General features: G+C 40.0%; 1 protein-coding gene and 2 long non-coding RNA genes across 45 annotated transcripts; all 3 read left to right on the top strand.

Moving 5' to 3' along the window:
• Positions 1-830: 830 nt before the first annotated feature.
• LOC127348405 (uncharacterized) lies at positions 831-2,916 on the top strand. 2 transcript variants are annotated; one of them, XR_007879769.2, is made up of 4 exons: positions 831-1,166; positions 1,833-2,157; positions 2,276-2,342; positions 2,869-2,916. It is a non-coding gene; the product is annotated as an uncharacterized lncRNA (long non-coding RNA). The 2 variants fall into 2 exon arrangements; XR_007879768.2 differs by having other exon boundaries at positions 2,819-2,910.
• On the top strand, positions 2,916-4,179 carry LOC139830852 (uncharacterized). Its single transcript, XR_011744345.1, has 3 exons — positions 2,916-3,228; positions 3,298-4,033; positions 4,118-4,179. It is a non-coding gene; the product is annotated as an uncharacterized lncRNA (long non-coding RNA).
• A 641-nt stretch (positions 4,180-4,820) lies between these two features.
• LOC127292809 (uncharacterized) lies at positions 4,821-17,916 on the top strand. 42 transcript variants are annotated; one of them, XR_011742513.1, is made up of 25 exons: positions 4,823-5,062; positions 5,162-5,380; positions 5,475-5,626; positions 5,734-6,316; positions 6,638-6,754; positions 7,549-7,617; positions 8,170-8,231; positions 8,311-8,942; positions 9,034-9,172; positions 9,281-9,357; positions 9,894-9,938; positions 10,023-10,089; positions 10,232-10,363; positions 10,689-10,872; positions 11,169-11,291; positions 11,373-11,461; positions 11,979-12,083; positions 12,211-12,432; positions 13,375-13,441; positions 13,550-13,588; positions 14,195-14,257; positions 14,747-15,932; positions 16,029-16,158; positions 16,625-16,721; positions 17,541-17,916. XR_011742513.1 is itself a non-coding variant. In XM_071818644.1 (20 exons), the coding sequence occupies exons 15-20, from the start codon at positions 13,583-13,585 to the stop codon at positions 17,601-17,603; spliced, it is 396 nt and encodes a 131-aa protein (XP_071674745.1). In that variant the 5' UTR covers positions 4,835-5,380; positions 5,475-5,626; positions 5,734-8,952; positions 9,034-9,172; positions 9,281-9,357; positions 9,894-9,938; positions 10,023-10,089; positions 10,232-10,363; positions 10,689-10,872; positions 11,169-11,291; positions 11,373-11,461; positions 11,979-12,083; positions 12,211-12,432; positions 13,375-13,441; positions 13,550-13,582; the 3' UTR covers positions 17,604-17,916. The 42 variants fall into 42 exon arrangements, 3 of the variants coding, with proteins under 3 accessions (XP_071674745.1, XP_071674744.1, XP_051178270.1); XR_011742521.1 differs by having other exon boundaries at positions 4,824-5,380; positions 14,747-14,817; positions 15,820-15,932; XR_011742525.1 differs by having other exon boundaries at positions 4,824-5,380; positions 14,747-14,817; positions 15,797-15,932.
• Positions 17,917-18,815: the final 899 nt, after the last annotated feature.

Genomic DNA, 18,815 nt, shown 5'->3' with positions numbered 1-18,815 from the left:
TAAATGGGAGTTGGTCGTTTGACACTCAACGCACTTTGCGGTCATCATTAAAATCATCCGGGCCGTCCAATATAACATCAACCCCTCCGCTCAACATCGGTCCGTCCATCAGATCCACTTTCACCGTGAGGTCCCTCCTTCCTTTGTTAGTACAATCACTGTTTGGAAAAACGAAAGAATGGCTGGAATCACGGGAAAGCGAACGGAATGTTGAGGATTTGATACACAATTAATTAATGTCAAATTAATTATCTTTCCAAACTACTCTCCACGGGAGACATGGCAATGATGTCATCCTCGCTGCTCGGGCTTCATTCATTTCTCTGTTCCTCTCCTCTCATCTTCCTCGTTTCTCCAATCGTCGGCGCGACAGCGACGAGTACCAGGCTTAGAGGCCTCGTCAACGGGAACTAGGTCCAGTAGCGGCGGCTCGCAGGCGAACAAGCAAGGCCAGGGCGGCCCGGCGGGTGCAGCGGCTCGCGAGGGAAGGGGCGGGTGTGGCTGGTGTGGCGGCTCGCAGGCGCGGCGGCGATGGCTCGCAGGCGAGGCGGCCGTGCAAACCCGAGGCGGGTGTGGCGGCGAGAATCAGGAAGGGAGGGCTGAAGTCAGGTAGCCGGTCCCTGTCCACTCGAATTTGGCCTCCTGCGCACAACCATAGCCTCTGCTCCGGGCGATTTGCATGTACAACTATGCAGGTTTGGTTGTTTTGATTGATGCGATGCCCCAGTGATATGGTACTTGCAAAATGATCTTCTAATGTCTTTGTTCAATCAAGCTTCTGCTGTTAAGAGTTAGACTGAGCTTCTTATTGTATTGGTACATTAGGATGTTATTAAATTGAGAAACATAGATGAATCTGTCCTCTACATGTTACTCTTGTTCTTTGCTGCTTGTTCACCAATTGTTTGTTTCATGCTTGGTGGCAACTTATATTGTTCTTTGGACTGTATCAAGCTGAGGTAATGGCAGAACTTATACAAGAGAGATGTACATATATTATCATGACTTAATGACTTAATAGTTATTATTTTAGGTGAATCATGTCTTGCCTTCTCTGATTCTGACCTGAATTAAGAGTGATATAAGTTTGGCGATTCTGAATTCTGATGATATGGAGTTGCATTGAGGCTGTAATTGCGCCAGAGGTGGAGACATTGTTCTTAAAGGTACCTATGAATTTGAAGCAAACATCTTAACTCTAACGGGACTGGGTAGCTGCATTCATGGTGAATTTATATGTTTGAATTCTGAATCTATGTTCAGAGAGAGAATAACTCTATGGTAATGAATATATATTTTACTTTATGATATGTATTATTTATTTTAGGTTACTCACGAGCATAAACACGTCTATGATGGTAGTGAAGTGATTGATTCTGTTGAGCACAACAAGAGGTACCTCAACCTGTGTATAAAAAGCCTTTTTTCCTCTATCTCTCTGTTTACCTGATATAATAATAATATCTTAATGACAAGATTTTTTTCATTCCTCACATAATGTTTATGCCTTTTAGTTTTTAATCAACTTTTCTACATTTTACATGTGGCTGATATATCTGCATGGTTCATTATGATTTCTTAACAAGTTTTATTTGTATTCACGGGCGCGTGAGGTGGTATAAGGATGAACAGGCCTGAGGACGCGTAGGGTGCCTTTTTTCCTTTATCTCTCTGTTTCTGATATAATAATAATAACTCAATTATAAGATTTTTTCATTCCTCACATAAAGTTTATGCCTTTTAGTTTAATAAACTTTTCTACATTTTACATGTGGCTGATATATCTGCATGGTTCATTATGATTTCTTACCAAGTGTTATTTGTATTCATAGGCGCGTGAGGCGGCATAAGGATGAACGGGCCTGAGGACGCGTAGGGTGTAATCATCTTGCCGTCTTTCTCAACTCCCATGGCCGGTCGGCCTTGTTTTCATCCTAATTGGTTGTAATCTATGTCCAGTCAACCTAAGTGGTGGCTAGAGCATTTGGATAGTAGGACATTGGCATGGAGCTCAAAATATTGATATCTTTTCTTCCATTAACTTTCATATCCAAAATGTAATTGTTGCTTATGAATTCTCAAGATCAATTCTTTTGTCAGTTTCTCGTGGGCGCCTCTATTCTTATATGGAACAACCAGATGCTGGGAAGTTAAATGGTGCGTACATTTCAGAAAATGACCCCATCTAATATTTTTGTTCATGATAATTGTGTACAACATCTCCTTTTTTGTTCTTTTGATGTATTCTATGTAAATAGTTTGTTTCTTTCTTCAGATGAACTGTGCAGAGGTTTGATACTAGAGGAGACTGACATGGATTTGGATGGGGCAAAACACTTGCGGTAAAATTATACAATTGTCTGTATTTAAATGTTTAGTGGCAACATCTATCCAGCCCCATCATTTTATGCTTAGGACTATGCATGCTCTTCTAGTGGTCGATAGTCCATTTAGTTCTCTATTCTTTGGTTGATAGAAACTGACAGCATGCTTGCTGTAGTCGTTGAGATTTAACTAGCCGCACAGATACTTGGAATGCCCATCACATGTTGGATGATTATCTCATAAAAAGCATTAATTTGGCAATGCTTGGATAGTTTTGTTGCTAAAAAATTACTCTGTTTGATCGACATGCTTGGACATTTACTTGACAACTTACTGAAGGTGACTACTTAGCTATTCTATGTATCTTGGTTAATTCTTCTATACAGACTGCTCATATAAGTTTATTTTTGGTTGTTCATTGTTAGATGCAGTACTTTTTTATTATTAGAGAAATTTAAAGGATTTACTTTGTTGCTGTTGTGTTACTGTATAGGCTGCAAATCAAGAAGATCAACTTTCATATCTTCTTTGCTGCCTCTTCAGAACACAAGATAAAGCCATGAAAATCTTGATTTAGTATCACATGATGTCAATTTGATGATATGTGGTACTCCAAGCACTTAAATACAAAATTGTCTATTTTGTTTCACGGCCCTGGTGTCTCTTGTAAGTAGTATAAGCACATATATTCTTGTTTCCTTCCTCGAGGAACTTACACAATTACACAAGACCATTGTAGTTACTTAAGTTCACAAGCATAAAATTCCCGAAGTACCTAAAATCAGGGATGACTATAATGCTTTTACATGGATGATGGACGCCACAAATACTCAAATGGAGCAAATCCATGTAGTTGGTTTTGCTATATACTATCGACAGTCGAAGTTACTTCTGTAAATATAAGTAAGTTTTAATTCCACACTCACTTTATATTCACCTTTCTGCCACTCACATGTTTGTGATGCATTTCAGGCAGACCAAAGAAATCGTCAAGACCTTGAGCAAACTGAACAATGAATCCAGTTTACTGTCTCTAGGAAGTATGCTCCGCCATCGCTCAGTTTCTCGCTTGCTCGTGGAAACAAAATTGATGATACTAGAGCAACTGTCAGTATGTTGGAGTTCGATTCTTCTTGACTGTCATCATTTCCTGGATGTTTGGGATGATTTTCTAAAAAAAAATTGCTCTAAAAGGTATATTGATGCCACTCTGTTCAAACCCTGTGATTTCCATCGAAAGATTTGTATCATAGAGAGAGCTACTGGAATTTATTCAGCATTACCTTTTGCAATCTCTTGGTATATTAACTTCTTATCTAGAACTTTATTCATTCAGCATAGTTAGTGCTTGTGTCATTTAGTATAGTTAGCTTGTTCCCGGCCTTCCTTGTCGGGTCAGAGCAAATCAAGCCTCGAAAACCACTTCTAGGTTGATAACTGCTTCTAGGTCGCACATGGGCGGTTGGTCGTGGGCGAGGTGTTCCTGGACTCCTTCAACGATGATAAGAGGCCACCGTTGCTCGTCATGGATTGCAAGACCTATAACGAGAGCCCGACAAACTCAGGACGTCTCCATTCTCCCATCCATCAGAGACCAGGGGACTAGCTCCCTTAGCCTTGGGTGCAAGCTCCTGGCGGCGCTGAAGAAGCTTCTTTTAGAGGCCCAGTCCGAATTGCTGAGCGTCACCGTCAGGCGCAGCTTCGGCAGGTGCACAGAATTCCCTGTCTTTGTGTGAATTATGGGTGATTACCTCTGAATTTATCATGGGGACTCTCTGTCTTTCTGTTTTAGGCACGAGCTCCGGAATCTGGACCTGTACCTCATGCTCAGCGCTCTCTCTCTCTCTCTCTCTCTCTCCCCCCTCTCTCTCTCTGCAACTGTTCAATCTTTGCAACTAATGTGGTGCTCGGATCGAATCCCTTTTGTTGTGCCTACAAAAAACATGCATACTTGGGTGTAAAGCTGCATGAGCCTCCAGAGATTTTGGTGTTTTTAGTAGCAGATTAGGCATGTGATCGTGCCCTGTATTTAGTTGATGCACTGCAGTCTATATGTTATACCCTGTAAACATCAATCAATACAAGTTAAATACATATTCATTACTCTAAATTCCAATTCTTAGGGTGGAGTTTTAATTCTTTGTTTAGGATTCGCTTGTGCATATGGAGATTAGATAGAGTGCTGGAGCTTTTTCTCCAATCTATATGATGTCACCATTATAAATCCATCTAATAATTATTTTTATAGTTTTTATTTTTATTATTCCGTAGCAACGCACGGGCATTTAACTAGTGAAGCATAACTTTTAGCTTTGAACGCATGTTCATTGTGTGATGGAAACAAGTTTGAAATGGAAAGGAAGCACCATCTGCCGTAGATGGAATAATGCATGATTATTTGGATCTGGAGTCAATTTCGGAAGCATATATGGAAGGGTCTTCTTTTGGAAACCATTGATGAAGCGGGGCAGGAAACATGGTTAACGGAATCTATTTTTATGGGAGCGATTAACGGGAACAGACCGCTATTTAAGGGATCCTCGTATATTTGTTATTCCCACGCGTCAGGCCTGGTAGAAATCCAACGGACAAACCACTTCCAATCCTACGGCAAGAAACTGGTCCGATGGGAAACAAAAAATCGGGAGCCGATCCCTAGTGGTTCCCTTGAAACAAACACAACATTCAAGCAATCATGAAAGTTCGGTGCGCCAATCGCAGGCAACAATTAATGGATGTACGTTACTATATCGCCGGCGGCATACTTCATGGCTTCATGCTTCGTCTCCTCATCATCTTTGTCTCTCCCTGCTTCCCTCGAATTCTCTATCTCAAGGAGTGATGCCGACGGTACGCCCGACACTCTAGCTCCCACTCACCGCCGATGGCGAGGCGGCCGAGAAGCTGGATGTGAGGGAAGATCCCGACAGCCGTAGAGGCTAGAGGGTGTGCCCGGCTCGTCCCGTGCTCGAAGGGATGAGGCGCTCCCGGTGGGGAGGTGCGCTTGGAGACTACAGTACGACCATAACTTCAATCTCGCCATCTCGGTAAGGAGGTATGTTATGTACCACAGATCTTCCATGGATTTGATTTTGAGGTTGGATCTCCCCCTTTTCCCTCTCTGACATCCATTGGTTTTTCCTATTTAGCCGGTCTCATGGGGTTGCTGCGGATCCGCCATGTATGTGGCCATGTGGAGACCGCCATGTATGTGGCCATGTGGAGACCATCTGACTGAGGACTATCTCCCCATTGCCTCATGCTCTCTTCCAATCGTTTGATCTTGAGGTCCAAGTCGCAGGTAATCAATCTGGTATGCATAAGTTTCAATTGTATCTATTCGCAAAAAAAAAAAAGTTTCAATTGTATCCACTGATTATTTGGTAAATGTTAACATAATATAAGCAGACAGACCAGCAGCTACTCACAAGAATGGGAGATTCACCCGTGGCGAAGAATTTGGTTAGGCGAAGTGAATACCAGGACATGACGCTGCTTCACTGGCCCTGGCTGCTCCCTATCTTTATCTGTCTGCTCTGGTGTTCTCCATAATTCACCTCACTTATGGTTACAAAATTTTCTCCTGCATGTTTTTTTTGTCTGCAAACAAATTGTGAAGTTTGTTCTTTGCCATGAGTACAATAGACTGAGACCATCGAGTTATCATTCATGATTTGTTCCTTTTGTCACCTCTCAGGATGCCAGCTATAAGAATATTCCAAGGAAGGCAAGATTTTGATTTTATTCTTCTTATGCAAATCAGGTTTTCCTGTAAATATTGCTGGTTCTAAAAGTTTATTGGACAATTCTACATTATGTTTTGTATGGATACTGTCAATAATTCGACTGTCATATAAGCTTATTAGGCTCCTGGGATCTGTCTTGAGCAATGGATGGTTTTCTTCTTCAGTGTGAAATTGTACCAAAGGAAAGAGGCTTCAAAAATATTTTAGGACACTCCAGTACCCTCTTGAATGAATCTTATCTCAAGGTTGTATGTCTTGTTATAACGGCAGTCCTCCCTCCATTGTCAAGCAATTTACTGTAAAGTTTGTACACTTTTTGCAGAATCAATATGGATGCAACCTGTATGATATGGTTACTTGTAGAAAATTTTGATTACCACTTGCATTTATTTGAGTTGTTACTGCCCTGAATTCTTACATGGAGGTGGTTGTTCTGATGCTAGCGAACTCTTGAATTGTGATTTAGATGGAGATATTAAGAACTATTGTTTTGTGTTCACTACAAAAGGTTCTTTTCAATTCCTACTGATGTGTTCTTGCATTTCTTATATTGTTATCTCCTTCAGGGGCAGGGAGGATCTGTTTACCTTCTATCACTGGCTCTACTTATTATTTTCATGTGCAGAAATATTCCACAAAGCCTTCATCAGGAACCAGTTCGTCACTTGATTACTATATATAAGGTTTATCGTAAGCTCACTTGCTGAATGTGTGTGTGTTATTAAAGAAAATTGTTTAATATATACATATCCATAAAAATGCTGACTGTTGGTCCACTCTGTGCGGATAATTCCTTTCATTTGGATGCTTGCACAAACAGTGGCCTGCCCTAGATATCTATATATTGAGTTGCGGTTCAACTATTCTTCACTCAAATTTGCATCTCAAATCAAAGAGTTGGCCAAATAAGGACACTTATTCTACTCATGTGCTCTCACACTTCAGTGAAGCAACTATTCCAAGCCCGTCCACTATTTTAGCTCATATTAACATTATAGATCCAGTTGGCCAGAGTTAACAAAAATCTATAGGCTGCATCTTTCTAGCTTTGCTGCTCTGCTCCGCATGTGCATATGAAATAGACTTAAGGTACATATAAGTTTTCTATTTATGTTAAAGCGTCAAGTTAATTCCTAGCTATGTATTTAGTTAGTGTAAAATTTTAAGGCTGAAACTCTTCCTACTTAGCGGAAGTAGGCTATGTTGAGAATTAGAGACTTGTTAATTTTCTTTTGGGGATCAATTGAATCTGAACTCTATATATTTGTCTTAGAAATAGAGAACTCTTAGTATAGCAATCTGGCCATTCTTGTATCGTCATCACACCCTCTACCTTACATAGTTATGTCGACATTTGGCTTCTAAATGCTGCGATAATTTCCTTAATTAAGCTAATTGATTGCCATCTGGTTTCCTGTTATCTGTAGACCATCTTATTTCTAACTCTAATTATAAGATTGCAGTATCCCTTTTCCAGGAAATGTTCGTGATCTTGAAGAAAGCAAAGTCCTCTTCGGCTGTATGGACTCTGCGCATGTACAATCAGGTGACGGCAGTCTTCTCCGAAAGTTGCCAAGTTAGATTTTTTACTTAGTTATTATACACTAGAGAGAATGTAAAAGAGAAGTTTGTTTTTTTCCTTAGTTATTAAGGAATGATCTGTTAGAGAAAGGAGAATGTATTTTCTCCGCAATGTCATATTTCTTCCCTTAGCAACACAATATCCTACTAAAATTAAAACAATTATCACTAATTGTTAGAGATGAGAATAAGAGATAGAGCATTATATGACTTTTATCTTTTTTTTAGGGCTATTATATGACTTTTATCAATTGCCTTTTGTAGATGATGTGAAGGGCTAAAAAAATATGTTCTTCTCTACCCTTGTACAAGCTCTGAATGATTTGTCGGCTTGATCAAATGTTCGCTTACTTGGTCTTTTTTTTTCTTGCTACTATCATGTCTCGGATGACAATGACAAAAATAACCATAATAATAAGCCAATCATAATAATAAGTAGTAGTATATTGTTAGGAAATTCTAAGGCATATATATTGTACCACTATATGACGATAATTTCTCCTATAAATGTCCCTAGACTACCCAGCCATCCAGGGGGTCTGAGAGGGGCAAATCAATCTGGTCCACACGTTTTCACCGGTACAGTAAAAGTTGGCTCCCGCTTTCTACTTCAGCCGTTGGATGTGGTTAATTTTTCCTCACTTGTTCATCCTCCAAGCAAGTCCATGACGCATGGGGCCGAGTATATGCGGGATCCACCGAGCAGAGGGAGCGATGCTGCTCATCCGCGTCGCGTCCTTTGGCGGTTTTCTCATGGGAGTGGGTGGACAACGCCTTGTCTCGATTGGTGCCGTAAAAACCCTAGCTGCCCAATCCTCATCTCCACTCCCCTCTGCCCTCATCTCCACTTCCCTCCGCCGCCTCTCCTTGGCCGACCTCCACCTTCCGCCTGGACGCGGCCGCAACAGCGGCAGAGAACGCGCGCCCGAGCGAGGGCGGCTGGATGCGGCGATGGAGTCTCGCCGTACGGCCGGTCGCGCGGCACTGGCCGGACGTGGCGGCTGTACGCAGCGACGGCTGGACGGGGGGGCTGTACCGGCAGCGGCTGCGGCAGAGAACGCGCGCCCGAGCGAGGGCGGCTGGACGCGGCAGCGACGGCTGGATGCAGCGGTGGAGGCTCACCGGACGGCCGGACGCGCGGCGCTGGCTGGACGCGGCGATGGATGGACACGGCGGGTGTAACGGCAACGGCGATGGCGCATCCCCGGCTCCGATTCGCCCGCCACCTGCGCTGGAAGCGGGAGCCGACGGCGGATGCTGGACGCGGCAGAACTGCGGCAAGGATACGCGGTCAGGCGCAGTACGGGATTCTCCCTCGTCTCTCTCGCTCTTCCTCTTTACCTATCTCTCTCAGATCTCACTCTTGTTTCTCACTTTTCAGCTGCAGGGAACGGTGGTGGAGTAGGTGTGAGTCAAGGACGGCCAGGATCCGGGGCAGGGCCGGCCAAATCGTGGCGGGCGGCGGATTTCGACAATACAGGGACATCAACGGCAAGCACTGCTGGTTTTAAGACTCCAAGGTGGGCTTCAGGAGAGCTTTTCCCAAATCCCAATCTCAATACAGTAGCATTTAGTTATTGTTACGTATTAGCTAAGAGCTCCTAATAGTTTGTTTTTCCTATTTGCAGCTACTATTTTAGTAAAATATTTGATGTGCTAAAACAATAATGCGGAGAGAAGTCGTTTCTCCAATGAAAAATAATAGGTACAGATTTTTGTTTTGTTTTCAGTACCATTTTAGGCTTCAGTTAGCCGAAAAGGAATATATCGACCAATGTTGGACCATGTGGTTGTGCTTATCATGGTCAATGAGGTGGCTGAGGCAAATTAGTAATACAACAGCTAGATGAGTGGCGTATACTAGATTGTTGCAGTAGGTACATAATTGATATATTTGCTTCCCTCATTTGCAAGTGGCCCTTATTTGAGATGATTTTCACTAGAAACCTGATATCGTGTTGTGTATACCAGATTGTTCAGTAGGTATGATTGATATGTTTGCTTCCCACATTTGCTTGTGGCCCTAACTTAAGATGATGTTCATTGGAAACCTAATAGAGTAAAATTAGATTATCGTGTAAATCCGCTGTCAATTGCTACATCTTCCAGTTTATGATGTATCTTTGTTCAAGGAGTGCTTACTAGAGAGGGATGTATATAATTGAAATTTCATTTCAGTTGTATATTTTACTTTATAAGGCACTATTTTGTTTTTTCTGAAACCTACCGTATCTTATGCAGCTCAAGAAGGTGATTTCAGATCTTCCTTGTGAGGTACTTCAAAAAGTATGTGTTCTCATACGAGATGCAGCCCTATTCCCATACCTTTGTTTATGAGATTTGATTTTGTGACATGTTTGTCCTTTTTAGTGGCTGAGGTGCGTTGAATTTTATGGAATGAATTCCTAGGCACCAACAGAAGGATTTGTGCAATGGTGTAAGTTCCTACTAGCTCTGAATCTTGAATGCTTACATTATGGCACTATCAAATCTCAGGTTTTTGTACCCATTGAGTTGTTGTAGGTAACAAGTTTGGTGTTGAAAATAGCGTTTATTTCTGTGATGTTTCATTCGTGAAGGATGCCAATGATGCACAATGAGGAGATGGTTGGGCCTTGTGGTGTGCTTACGACAGCAGCTCTCCTGTCAGTGCGGTGTTCTCGGCTGTAGTAGGGCGACCTTGCCAGCAAACTCGCCATCTCTTTCCCTAGGTATACCAGCTCTCGCCCCGCTCCCCTCTTCTTTGATTTTGCAATGCTTTTACAATGTTTTATTATCTACTATGTATGAGATACTATTTACAATGCTTTTATTGCCAAACAGGTTCAGCAATGTATGCCAAATGCATACTACTCGGCATGCCATCTTATTTGTTGCTTTTATGATGTAACATGTGCTCTAGGTGAATTAGTACAGATACAAATAATATAGTATTTTTACTCATGAACAAGTACTCATTTTTTTTTAGTTTGGCTGCAACCCTGTGCTTGCTTGTTTTGCGATTACCCACCAATTATAACTCATCACCGTGTTCAGGTTCAAACTCCCGATGAGGTTCTGCAGCGCTGATATCAACCTCACCAGAGGCATTCGCCGCCTCTCTTCCCCTGCAGTTTACTGCCGTTGCTTCACCTGTGGAACTTCGCCAGAAACGCCGGAAAAGAGAATAGCCGCTGCATCTTGGAGACCCTCACCCATAGTCGCAGTCCCATGTTTGCCGGTAATTTACTTCGATTAGGATTCTTTCTCTTGTAGACTTTCCTCTTTTATGTGATTATAATTCTCATTGAATTGAAGTGTAAATAATAGTATTGACCTGCTTGCTTTGGCCATCTTTTTCCATGTATTACTTGGTTGATATGCTTTTGGCCATTACTTTTTGAAGTGAGGTTTACTCATTCAATGGAGATCTTGCAGCATCCTCCAACTTTTATTTAGTATCGCATCAGAAAGTTAGTTTTCTTTGTGCATTGATGCATATGCATGCAAAGATATGACCGGAAATGTTATCTACAGGTTTTAGTTCCTCCATTTTATTCTGGATCCAACTTTGTGTCAGCATCATTTGTTGTATGGATTTCAAGCATAAATAGCAGAAACTGATTGGTGTGTATGATCATTGGCCAATTCTGCTGCCTGGTATGTTAACTAAAACAACATATATTTGTAGATATATGGGAATCTCACCTTGTGTTTACTAATGAAAAAATAATTTTCCAGGTGATCACTCGCTTGCCGTCACCTGAAGGACCTAACCTGAGGTTTCACATGCTTCATGAACTTTTACTCAAATGATCAAAGAATTGCGGGTATAATTATAATACAAGATCACCCAGTTTACTCTTCCTCCTTTTAGCCACACCTCCTTAGTGCGTTCATCTGCTTTTTAATTTGTCACAGATGGTGCTACTCGATTTTACAATTGAAATTCCTTTTTAGCTCTAATTGCATGTTTCTACTTGATTTAGCACCCCCAAGTGAACTCCTACCGGCTGGTTTCTTGCTTAGCCTGTGAAGAATCCGCTTATTATGTTTTCCTTACTTTTTCTTCAAAACTCACCATTGTTGATTTCCTTCTTTCTATCATTTGTGCATCCATCACATGTTCAGTTAAAGGATATTCTTCTCCTTTTATCCTGCCATTTTTTAGTCTGCCACAAGCAATTGGGTACAATCATATTTACAGAGGACATTTAAAAAAATCTGCTTATTCCGAAGTCAGGTTATACAATTTCTGATGCAATGCTATTAATTGTTTGTCTCTCTTATTTTATTTACTTCACGGTGCGGATAACTCAAAATTTAATTTGTTATTTTAATATACAGGAGCTAATGTGGATATACATTTCATTTCAAAAACTTAGAGGGTGGCTTGCTGTTTGATGTTATGATTATGAAGCTGCAATTCACCAATTTATCCCTTCTCAGGAGGTAATTCTTTTGCTTTGACCTGAAGCAGTAGTGATAGTGATTACAGGAGGATAGCATGGTTTTCTAATCAGTTATCCCTTCAATATGACTATTTTATGTAGATCAGCAACATTATGTCACATTGCAGGTTTGTGTGTGATGCAGCTTTCACGTGTTTGGAGCCTTTAGCCTTGCCTGGTCATGCACGTTTCTTACAGTGTCAGTCCCGCATTCATTTCTTGAAGAAGATGATGATTCTGTGAATAGTTGGTCTTGGTCATGTCTGTCAATGGATGAAGCATGCAGCTCTGTTTGCTTTGGGGTATTGCTATCCACCTGCCATCGGAAGATGGTGCTGGAGTGTTTGATGGTATTTCTCGTATTGATATCATCACTCCCAACTTAGATATGCTTCGGCAAGTAATTTACTTTATGAGCTTGTAGTAGAATTAACTGAAGGATGCGATATGTTGTTCTTCTAAAAATGTGTAACTATAGTAGTTCATGATCACATACATCCTCACCTCACCCACAAAAGAGGGCACATCGAGCTGTTATTCCTTCCAATCTTCCAGATCTGTATCTCTTGCACGTGCTCATGTCTTGTTCACCTAGATAAATTTGATTGCCTTGGGTAATGTTTGATCTATCTTCTCAGTAGTATCCGACTCATTAGGTCTTGTGATAATGTTTTTTTTTGTAACAATCTGATAATGGTCTTAACCCAATGCGAGCTATTGTACAATATTTAAATCTTTGTACATAATTTTTTAATCAGTGTGCTTGACAACCCCGCCCTCCAGCACTTGCATAGTCAGTTATGCCAGCCTGATTCTCCATTTCCTTTGCTTGATATATATGTTTAGCTCATGTAGCATCAGGTTGGGGGATTTATTTCAAAAGTGAGCTCAATGAGACATCAATTTTTTTAAAATAGAGGTACAAAAGTAAGATTATTAGCTACGTGCTATGCTTCTTGTTGTTTATGCGAAAGAACAAAATTAGGGCATTAGTCTGGTCTCCCTTCCTCTTCTAACCATTGTTTGTTTACAATGCTGAAATGTTTCAAATTAGTGAGCTTAGTCATGTTCTTGCGGGCTTCCCAACCATTTAGATATATTACTTATATGTGTTTCTTTGTATTCAGATATACATTGAACCAAGTAATACTAAAATATTTTGGGTCAGTGGAATGCCTGAATGCAAATTTTGGAATGCATGACAAGGTTCTTTTGGAGCTTCAGGAGCGAGCAACCAAATTGAAGGAAATAGACTTTGATTGTAAACTATTTAGTTTTTTGTTTCATTGCAGGAGCTAGAAAAGAACATGCAAGTCAAGTGACTGATTTTTGTAGCAGAGATGTTCACGAGGCTAGAAGGTAAACTATGTATGACCATTTATTTACGGTTTTGTGTTCCTGCGATTGGTTACTAACTGATGTGTTGGGTGAGCACATTATTAATTTTATTCTGATGGTATTTGCCAGGAACAACCTTAGTTGAGGCATTTCTACATAAATATGAAGGTAAATGATTAGCTCCCGATGCCTTATATGTAGATTTTAGATGCGGATCATCCTAAAAACAAATTCCAAGTGGTCCCTTAGACTTCAGTAGCATGGTTCTCAGATACTCATATTTAACAACTATGGTTGCACATGCATGACCATTTTACCGGCTATTGTAAATATATGAAGATTAGTTTTAGGGCTTTGACATGCTTATCTTAAGTATCATGAATCTCCAGCACAACTTTGGAGGTTTCTGCAGTTCGGTGATTTATTTGTGATGAATATAATACTCCCTCCGGGTCAAAATAATTGTGAGTTTAACCATTGTTGATTTCCTTTGCAAATCATGTTTATTCATGTATCTCATATGTACATCCATCTTGTTTAGTTAAAGGCCATTCTTCTCTTTTCTCCTTGCATGCTAGCTACTTATTCTTAGAGAGCATGGTTTGATTTCCTTCTTCTAGCTTTTTCCATTCTACATTTTTTTTCTTCTGTTTAATGGAAGGATGCTTAAAAGTTAAAGGTGCACCTCAATTATTTGTATTACCTTGCAGCTTTCTTCTACATAGTTGTGCTTCTATTGTAATATATATGCTAACGTGGTACATTATTGGTCAGGCTTCTGCACGTCCAAGTGTTGTTTGTGGTGGTACCTATGTGCTAAATAAGCCAGATGGTCAGGTAGTTCTTATCCCTTCTGTGATAATCATGCATGGTGGTACCATAGTCATGCAGTCTTAATAATACCAATAAATTTATAGATTTACAATAGAAGTTAAAATGTTCCTTTCCTTTATGTGATAACCTTGCTCCTGATAATTATCTTGCAATGGCAATAGAACTTCAAAGGTTTCTTTCCTCTATTTGTTGATTCTTCGCATTCAACTCATGCCAGCTTATAGTGAAGCATGGATGACCTCGAATTATTGGGAAACAAGAAAAGTAGAAACATTCTGCCAGTATCCTCTTGTTTAAAGTGTCCTCATATAACTTCTAACTAAAAATAGTACAATAAGTGATCATGGCTTCCATCATTTTTTCGTCTAACTGTGCCTTTTCTGAATTATCTAATTAGTGTTTAAACTGAGCTTTCCTTCCCTCCAGTATTGTTTTGATATTTCCAGAACATGGCTTCTCCTGATAACTACATGTCTCTGCATTTTAGTTCAGATCTCCGAGTTTCTTCTTGGATGCCCTATTTCACGATGTTGAAGGGAGAATGCATTTGGTTTATATTCCAGGTGTCGTCAGCTATACCAAGCAGCTAGACAATATGTATCCTCCAAACTTGGTTTCTTTCTTTGCAATGGAACAGGGTGCTTTCCTCTTACTATTCTGAAAAGCCATAACTCTGCATTTAAGAAGTGATTGTCTTCACGGGCGTATAGATGAGTTAGAATGATGACTAGCACTCGTATGTTGAATATAGCACTCCCCTTTATCAGGTGCTTTAGTACAGACTATTGATATAAGAGAAAAGGCAAGTTCTGTGTTTTTTTGTACCCTTTGTGGGTGACATGACTAACTATTGTACTCTCTCTGTCTCTAAAAAAAGTTGCTCAACTTTGTGTAGATACGGAGGTATATAGGCATGTTTTAGTTATAGATACATCTCTATCTACAAAAAGTTGAGCACTTCTTCTATTTTGTCACTTCTCTTAGAAAAAATATAAAAATTTAGAAATTCTGCAGTCTTGATTTCAAGATTTGAAGTTAACTAGCTGTCTTGAAGTGATTCATCTAATTTGAACCTTTTTTGCGGGGCATATAATTGGAACCTAAATTTTGTGTAAAAACTGAATTTTATAAAAAAAAATGCTTATCTTAGCAGTCCCCTTTGTTTGTATTAAGATTTTGATTCATATAATCGGAACATATAAAAAGTTCCACAATTTTGAGGTGAATTAGCTATCGATATGCTTTTTGTGAGAACTATGTCCATGTGCTCAAGATGATAGGATATGAATTTGCTCACTGAAATCATGTTCTTGTTTAGTTATGCCATAGATTTGTTTGGTCTGATTGTAGATGATGCCCTTTAACTTGGTACTACCTATTTAGAAGTGTTCACGGGAAGTTTCTTCCCTGCACGCTATAAGATTAAAAAATGATCAATTAGTTTACTTGTTTCTTGCTGTCATTTTAATTGAGGTGATGCTTAAATAATCTTGGATTTTTACGATGGATAATGGTTTATCTACAAATCTAATAGTTTGATAGGCCTCTGCCCATTATGATGATAGGTTGCCTCAAACGATTGAAATTTACATCAAATGAGGCATACAGGAGGCCGTTGGATGGGTTCCAATGGTTCAAGTTGTCCTGGCTGCATTAGGTTTCATTGTGTTTGGAGGAGGTGCAGTGATTTTACCGCAGTTTTTTCTACCTAAAATACTTCTTCAGCACTGTTATTTCATTGTGTTAATGTCTTTGCAATCTGAATTTTGTACAGGTAGTGTTGATCCCGGTTCTGGGGAATTGATTTGGGCAACTTTTGAAGTTTGGTTCTCATATATTGGTCCTGAAAGATATTTTTGTGCAAGTGGCCAATTGATGTTACGCTTATTTGAAAGCCAAGCCTGGTATGTCTCGGGCTCTTCTTTTCTATTCTGCATTTCTTCAGAAAAATCTATTACTCTCTGGGCTTGATGATTTGGGTAACAAGTGTTTAATCTACTTTCTCGGTGATGTGCAAGAAGTTTAATTTATGCCAGAAGCTGTATATGAGTCCCTGCACATCCATTCTCATTAAGAAAAGAATATTTACACTCCACTATGTATGCATCAGCTACTATTACAAAACTCTTATTGAAAAACAGGTCCAGCAATGTACACCAAGTGCACACCACTTGGCATGCCAGCTAATTTGTTGCTTTTAGGATGTAACATGTGCTGTAGGTTGCTTAATACAGATACAAATAATATGTTCTTTTTTACTCATGAACAGCAAGTACCCAGTTTTTCAGTGTGCCTGCAACCCAGTTCGACAACAACAAGAGCACATGGTATTTGCTCTGTCAGTATATCACAATTTAATTATGTTTATAGGTGTGCTTGCACTGCAATAATCAGAGCCGGAATTAGTGAGTGGGGCTTTCAACATGATTCTTTGTTGCATCTAGCTCCACAAACCACCTTTATTCAGGTAGGTGGTGTCAGTTCTTGATTGTGTATGACTGATTATGCTAAGGTCTTTAATCTACCTTTTGTTCACTCGATAGAGGTTTCCTAGGATACTTGATCTCTGCATGTGTTATACCCGTCGGCCAACTTTGTGTTCACCGATGACCGGTACCTCCGCGGCATTAGCTAATTTTTCCAGCGTACAGATTTTAGTAGACAAAACGAATGTTGTTATGAAAGATTTTTCAGTCCAGAAAACACATAAGAGCCTGCGAGAGCAAGGGGAACCAGTATGCATGTTGTTTGGAATGCATTAGGCCAGCTGCCATGGATGTGGTATGTTGGCATTACAAAAATTTCTATTTTCTTCATGTTGGGTAGTGTGCAGTATAACACCTTGGCTTGCTTGTTTCTTCATGTTGTGTAGTGCTACAAAGGAAAATGATCAATTAGTGTACTTGTTTCATTCTGTCATTTAATTGAGGTGATGCTTAAATTATCTGGCACTGTTTGAAATACTACAGAAATAGATGCATGTATATTTGCCTTTGCAGCACTAGCATTTATGATACACAACTTGTTGTATTTTCCGTAGATAAAGCACCTTTATTTGTCTACTTCTTTGTTTGATTTACACTCATTCACAACACAGTACACTTGTTTACTTTACCATGTGATTTCTGGTGATCTTCACACTCACATCCGTAGTTGATTCTGTTCCCTGTAGAAAAATTCATAGTAGCAGTGCTCTGAGGATTATAATTTATCTAATGTCCTATGCTTTGTTATGTTAATGGATTTGACAAAGATAATGATGACCCAAGCATGTTTTATTTCATAGCTGTGGAACCCTGAGCAAGGTGCAGTTCCCCTCCAAGTTACCCTCCAAGTGTGCAGCGTGTGATCCACCATGTTGAGCAATGCTGCATTTACTCTGAGCAATTTTTTTTTGTAAAATTAGAGCTTAAATAAGCTAGCCAGTGGCAGCTAAATGCCCAGATAGGTTGAGATGTTGATGGAGCTGATAGGCTCTATTACTTCATGGATTAATGATTGCTGGTATCACTAGGATAGTAGTTAATGAATCTTGAAATCATGTCTCGCCATGCATAATTTTGCCGATTGGTGTAACCATGTTATCTATGATATTGGTTGCTGTTTTGAGTACAAGAAAATAAAGATCCGGGGCACTGAAAGCATCCTTATTTGTAGTTGAACCGGATGACCACTTCTGATGTTGCTTTGCAATCATGATATGTTCTGAATTTCTATTGGAAGGGTGGTGATGATGTCGCTCTCTGGACAGCCTAGCAGAAGATGAAGTGTCCGATTATCTGAAATTGTTTTATCGTGTAGCTTACTAATAATCTAAGATATCTCTATTGCTTGGTTAATTATTTCTGGGTATTTCCTTTCCATTCATGTAAACAATGTACCTTCAAAATACTTACTACAAAATACTTACTATGATGCATAGTAGATATCGCTGATTCACTCCAGCTTTGTACAAACTGTTTGACACTTCATATGAATTGAAGAGAGTGGTCTATGGAAACACAAATGCTTCCTTAGAACTAAAGGCATATATAACACCATGGATAAGACTTGTAGGCACTAGCCCTTGATTTTCCCCTGTGTTTCTTTTGGCGCGTGCTTACCTACAGAAACATGGGGGCTTAAGTTGTTCTGCTGAATTGCGGTACAATTAATTGGCTCGGGTTAATTGCAATTGTTGCAAAACTAACCAAAATCTGACTTAGAATAGCTTCATAAGGGGTTGGAAGAGGAAGAGGAGGATATAGGAGGAGTGGAAGGAGGCGTCAAATTTGGGGGGTGATGGAGGGAGAAGTTGTTTATACTAAATAAGCTGAACTTATGGTTTGAATTTTGATTTGATTCTGCCATTTGCGCGATAGCGCAACAGGTCATCTAGTTGTTATAATTATATCAAAAGTTAGACGGGCGCAGCAACGCGCGCTGTAATGGTCTAGTACACCGTACGCGGGGTCGGTTTGTTCTGGTGTGAGTGTGAAGACGGTTTGCCAACTCATGCTGCGAGCGAAAGAAAAGATGAAAAAAAGTCAATTCGTCAGTTCGTCTTCGTCCCCTTCCCTCA

The sequence above is a fragment of the Lolium perenne genome, chromosome 4, assembly GCF_019359855.2.
Source record: "Lolium perenne isolate Kyuss_39 chromosome 4, Kyuss_2.0, whole genome shotgun sequence".
Taxonomy (NCBI): Eukaryota; Viridiplantae; Streptophyta; class Magnoliopsida; order Poales; family Poaceae; genus Lolium; species Lolium perenne.
The sequence above is the reverse complement of the archived record's forward strand: the minus strand, read 5'-3'. Positions and strand labels throughout refer to the sequence as shown.